Source organism: Etheostoma spectabile, unplaced genomic scaffold (genome assembly GCF_008692095.1).
Source record: "Etheostoma spectabile isolate EspeVRDwgs_2016 unplaced genomic scaffold, UIUC_Espe_1.0 scaffold272, whole genome shotgun sequence".
Classification (NCBI taxonomy): Eukaryota; Metazoa; Chordata; class Actinopteri; order Perciformes; family Percidae; genus Etheostoma; species Etheostoma spectabile.
In genome coordinates, this window is record NW_022605576.1 from 703,346 (window position 1) to 708,837 (window position 5,492).

The 5,492-nt window shown below is 44.2% G+C and overlaps 1 protein-coding gene and 1 long non-coding RNA gene across 4 annotated transcripts in view; both read right to left on the bottom strand.

The window, feature by feature from the left end:
- Positions 1-5,492, bottom strand: part of LOC116685844 (uncharacterized) — a 286,432-nt gene that overhangs the window by 60,088 nt on the left and 220,852 nt on the right. The window lies entirely within an intron of this gene.
- plppr5b (phospholipid phosphatase related 5b) overlaps positions 1-5,492 on the bottom strand; it is a 179,615-nt gene that overhangs the window by 57,262 nt on the left and 116,861 nt on the right. For all 3 annotated transcript variants that reach the window (XM_032510801.1, XM_032510802.1, XM_032510803.1), the window contains one exon: positions 1,645-1,895. In XM_032510801.1, the coding sequence (XP_032366692.1) occupies positions 1,645-1,895 (251 nt within the window). The remainder of the gene's footprint in view (positions 1-1,644; positions 1,896-5,492) is intronic.

A 5,492-nucleotide genomic window follows, 5' to 3' on the forward strand; every position in this document is an offset into this window, starting at 1 on the left:
TGGGAAGTCCAAATCGTGATCGCGATTAAAATTCGATTAATTGTGCAGCCCTAGTTGAAGCACTTACAAAACTTACTGTAGATCAAGGTTGAGGTTTGTTTTCAAGTCCTGACACACATTGAGCCAACCACACAGACTCAACAACTCCCACTCAGAGCTGAGCAGATTGTGATAGCATCTCTCACTGAAAATAGAGTGAAAACTGAACAGAAACTGGGAGCTGTCCTGGAATTCAACCCCCTTCCTCTCACTGAAGAACTGGATCTGAAGCCGGTGGGTCAACAGCTGAACCAGCTGCTTTTAAAATGATGTTGTAGCATTCTGTGTGCATAAGCAGTTTGGGCTGAATATTATTTGCATAAATATATCACTAACATTCTCAAACTCACACAAAAGAGACATTTGGGAGAGGGAACTGGGATTGCAAAATGCTACTTAGGTCTGCCTTCCCGTATAATCTGGCTTGGCAGCCGTGCAATAACTAGAAAATAGAATTACTTACATTTTACTCATCTTTTGAGCCATTACCTGAGTGACATTCAGCACCTATAAACCAACACACTCATTCTCCACTGTCATTTGGCTGCAATCTTCTCTGTTAGCATAGCTTCACCCAAAATACCCATGCCTTTGATATGAAGGCAATTTAAAGTAATGTTCAACATTTTGCAAAATATGCCTATTGTAATTTTTCTGAAAGTGAGATGTTCTGATTGATATCACTACCATATCTAAACATGGAGCAAGAGCCATGAAGCAATTAGCTTAGCTTAGCATAAAGACAGGAAGAAGGGGGATCAGCAAGCCTGGAGTTTAACAACCAAGTTATATCATTTATGATAACATTATTAAGGCGGTCGACTCGACTAAAGAAATTCTCAGTCGACTAACACTCATGAATTTGTTGATTAATTGTAGTTGATTCAATTGACAGATTTGTAGTTTCTCCACAAACAACGATGCAAAAGCACCACTTCAGATTGTATGTGTACCAGAGATCTGCTCAGAACTTTCTTAGAAATGAGTCATACAGTGAAAAAACATAAAAATGACTAATCGACTAAAGAAAGCTTAGTCAGCTAAGACCAAAAGGACTGAGAAGTCGAGCGACCAATTAGAGGGCCGCCCTAAACATTACACTGCTTCCAAGCAGTCCGATGATCAGACATGTCAGAAACAAGGTCACCTTCATCATCTAAAATATCAAATATGTCAAGTTAAGTAGCGAGTCAGAGAAACAAAACGTGTTTTTGCAGATTCATCACTAAAAATGTAGCCGTAGCAAGCGTCTCACTATCTCACTATCACTAACGCGCTCAACATTGATATTTAGACAAAATAAATGATATATCCAGCTACAAAAAAAAGCATGAGAGTTAAAAAGGAAGTACGGAGAGTTGTTGCTATGGAGATGATACACCGTCTCGTCTCATTGGCCGCTGCAGACCGACTCCTTGCAAGTTTTGACTCCTCTCGTTATAAATCTTTGGTCTGAACTGGACTTAAAAGCTCAATCTCAGTATTTTATCATGATCATTCAAATGAAAATCGATTTTTAATACCCAGCCCTAGTAATTAACCATGAATAGGTGTATGTTGAATGTGACACAGAGTGAGAGCCGTAATGGGGGGGGGGTAACTCACAGCCAGGTAGAGGGCAGCGTAGACACTGAGTGCGGCCTCCTTGGAGGGGAAGGTCTTGCGGGCGCGCAGGATGTCGTCCTGGTTCCCCGTGCAGGCCTCCTGGTGGCTGATGTAGCGCAGGGCCTGCTGGCAGCCCAGCGCCGTGTAGTTGGGCTTACAGACCGTCAGGAAGTAGGGGGCCAGGTTCCCCGTCACCACCTGGCCCGCGTTCACAAAGATGTCAACGGTGAAGAGGCCAAAGGTGTAGACTCCTGGGAAGAAAAAAGATGTTTAGAAGGACACAGCAGACCGCTGAAGGTGGAGCCGATTAAAAAGACCATCTCAGCTACTGACGTCATGAAGTGCATTTACTGAATTCAATTTTATTTATGATGTCCAATCACAACAGGAGTTATCGCAGCACACAACAAGTTAGAGTAGGAGTAGACCACCCTCTATCATTTAAAAATACCCAACATTTTCCCCCCAAGAGCAGGCATTTGGTGCGACAGCGGTGAGGAAAAACCTGTTCAGACCCTGACTCTTGGGGGGCAGCCATCTGCCGCTCCCGGTTTGGACACAGACACTGATAAAGATATATAGAGAAATATGATTCATAATTATTATAATAGTTTGTGTGAATTATTGCCGCTTTGGATAAAGGCAACTTCCAATTGATTGGTTGCTCATTGCTATAGCTAAATTCACCCTCCATGACAACTGTACATATAAAACTTTAAATGATATTGAAGCATAAAGCTGCACACTGTTACTTATCTATGGGTTACAGCTGCTCTGAAGTCAGTGTTCTGTATTTGGATGAATGACCGCAGGGTGCAACTCCTCTATTACCGGCCAATCTACACCTGACCCTTCCGCTGACTGCTATCCCCCTACGTTATTGAACTCTTCATGTAGAGGGAATGGTTAGCTAACTGATTACAAGCTCAAGTTGCTCCAAGGCTGTTTTGGTTAATTGATCCGTTTGTCCACTGCAGGTGAAACATGTTGAATTGATACATTGATACAGTAAGGCAGGGCATGTTTCAGAGGGAATGACAAAGGCTGTGTGACACTGTATAAAGGTCCTCAAAGTCAATAATGCAGAATTTCATTGTTATTTTGACAGTGCATTAGCATAATGTGCCTAGGCTCGTGCACAGCACGTGCACACTATACTTGTTACACACACAGGGACGCATGGCAGCACACACACATGCAAAAGGTTAAAAATGAAAATATTACGCTGCAACTCCTCCATCATAATAGCAATGCTCCAAGGTCCAAACGAGCCTGGCTGTTAAAGGGAATGGGAGAGGACCTCTGATTGGTTGACTGCATGTTACCCAGAACACACCTCTGATTAATGAAGACACTAACCCTAACCCTGTGGGACCATGCGCCCAGCGTACGGACCTTTTTCTCCGCTGTTAAACTAGCAAAAGTGGATTTGGACACGCCCTAAATGCACCTGCGCCGGGCGTTTCACGCCGTGCACTTAGATTGTTAAAATAGGGCCCACAGTGTGGGGCCCCCCAGGTGCCACCGTCCCTTCATACTGTTCTTAACCAAACCGGCCAGGCTTTAAGTCTCAGTGATTGAAGGGCTTTAACAGAAATAATTGCTTTCCTCCTACGAGAGCCCGGCCCTCTGTCACACTAAATTACCAAACAGGCGCTTAGTCAGAAAACTCCCTCACACACACACACACACTGAGAGAGGTGTTCGCCACACCACAAACACACACACATCCGCCTCCAGGATGCAGTATTTGCTGAGGCAACAATAGCAGCTTTTCCAATCACTGTCAAGTGTTTGTGCTGCTGCCGACTAATTGAACCGAGGCTTTGAAGCGCGTTTAACGGGAAGACATTCATGAAAATGGGCGACGAGGTGTCACGGCGGTTGAGAAAGACACGCCACACAAGTTGTTGTTTGAGATGTTGCCGTTCCTTTCTCATTCCTCCTCAGCCAAGCAGAGGAGCGGTGTGAGGCTCCACATGCTGACTGGCCCGTTTCTTAACAAGCATCAAAGGGGTCTGGTCAGGCGTCGTGTGACTCACACCGCCACACAGCGCATGGTTCCGACGCTGTCCTACTTTCTGCAACACGAATGTGGACATTTGCGCAATCTGTGTTTTTACAGACGCGTTACACTTGCTAGCTAAACTCCCCCCCCCCCCCTCCTGTCAGCTTTTGGAACACAGAGGGACGTCCAAAATCGCTTATTAGAGCATGAATCAAATTCAGTTTTCCTGCTTTGAACAACGCCATGATCTGCTGTAGAGACACATTGGAGCAGTGTAAGCATGCATGCTTGTAGAGTGTGTCTGATCCACCTGTGTGTGTGTTGTGTGTGTGTGTGTGTGTGTGTGTGTGTGTGTGTGTTGGAGGGCGAGCAGGGTTGAAGCAATGCACCTCTTCTTTGATTAGGTGCCAGCGTCGCCACAATGCTGCAGTGTGATGCACAACCCAGTCAGTCTCAAAGTTGAAAGTTACCCAGACTCCCTGTGTGTGTGTGCGCGCACACACACACACACACACACACACACACACACACACACACGCACGCACGCACGCACGCACGCACTCACAAAGGGTGAGTATGAAGATGTGACTCAATGTCACAGAACTAGACACAATAAAATAGTGTGTGTTCATATGAAATATATTAATCCGACAAATATTGCATTTATTTTGTTTTCCTTTCAGCATTAAAGTAGATCTTGCTAAAGCCTGTTAATACCTGTGGTTGTAAAATGAGAGAGTAGGCCGAGATGAACAGATGTGCTACCTGGTATATTTTCAGTCCGAAGGGTTTAATGCCATCAATTCACTTCACTGTATGAAAAGCAGGAATCTTTTTCAACACTTTTGACACATCTGAGATCCCGTGGAACCACATAACCACTTCAAAATAAATGTTATAATCTACTTCTCAACCAGATTGATCCAGTATTAAATGACGTCAGATATCTTTTCTGTTCTGTGCTGATATCAGCTGCTCCAACAGAAACTCACAGGCAAATTCACCAAAGATTGTGAAGATTGTGCAGCTTCTGCGGCTGCTAAACCTGCACATATATATATATATATATATATATATATATAATTTTTTTAAACAGGTAATTATGAAAGCAAAACAGGCAACTGCACTGCCACGCAAAACAGCGCCTCTGTGCTCCTGTGCTATGTGCACTAAATGAGGTAATATGCAGACATTTGGCGCACTATTGGCACCTTTTAATGCAAATGAGGCTCATTGCAAAAACAGTCCAACTCACAAAGAGCAGCGCTACCAGCCACACTCAGTTACAGGGAAATTATTAGCGTCTTCAGAAAGTTGGTGCTAATGGAGCGCATTCATAACACCAACGGCCCTGCGAGACTCAGACATTATATCTCCGCCACGTTTAAGTTCCTTGCCAGAAGGTTTGAGGAATGTCTCTGCACCTGGTCGGTCAGGACCCGTAGCTCGCAGTCTGAACATTTCTTTTTATTTCCTCTCTGCAGACCATGTTCTTGGTGCAACTGCATCATTTACATACCACATGCAATCAGATGCAAAACGGTAAAACTGCAATCAAATATCTGTTGTACCATTAGTGCAATATCTTTTGAGAATGGGACCTTGAGACAGGGAGGATAGCGGATGCATGTGATGTGCGGTTCAGGGTGCTTTCAGCCGTCACAATCATGTCTTTGTGAATTTGTCTGTGAGACTTAAAAACAGACAGTATAAGCCACAAGCCTCGCTACATGTGAGAGCCTCAGGTGGAACATGTGTACGTTCAGAAGTAGTTTTAGTCATGCAGAAAACTCTGATTGGACAGATAGTCTAGCTAGCTGTCTGGATTTACCCTGCAGAG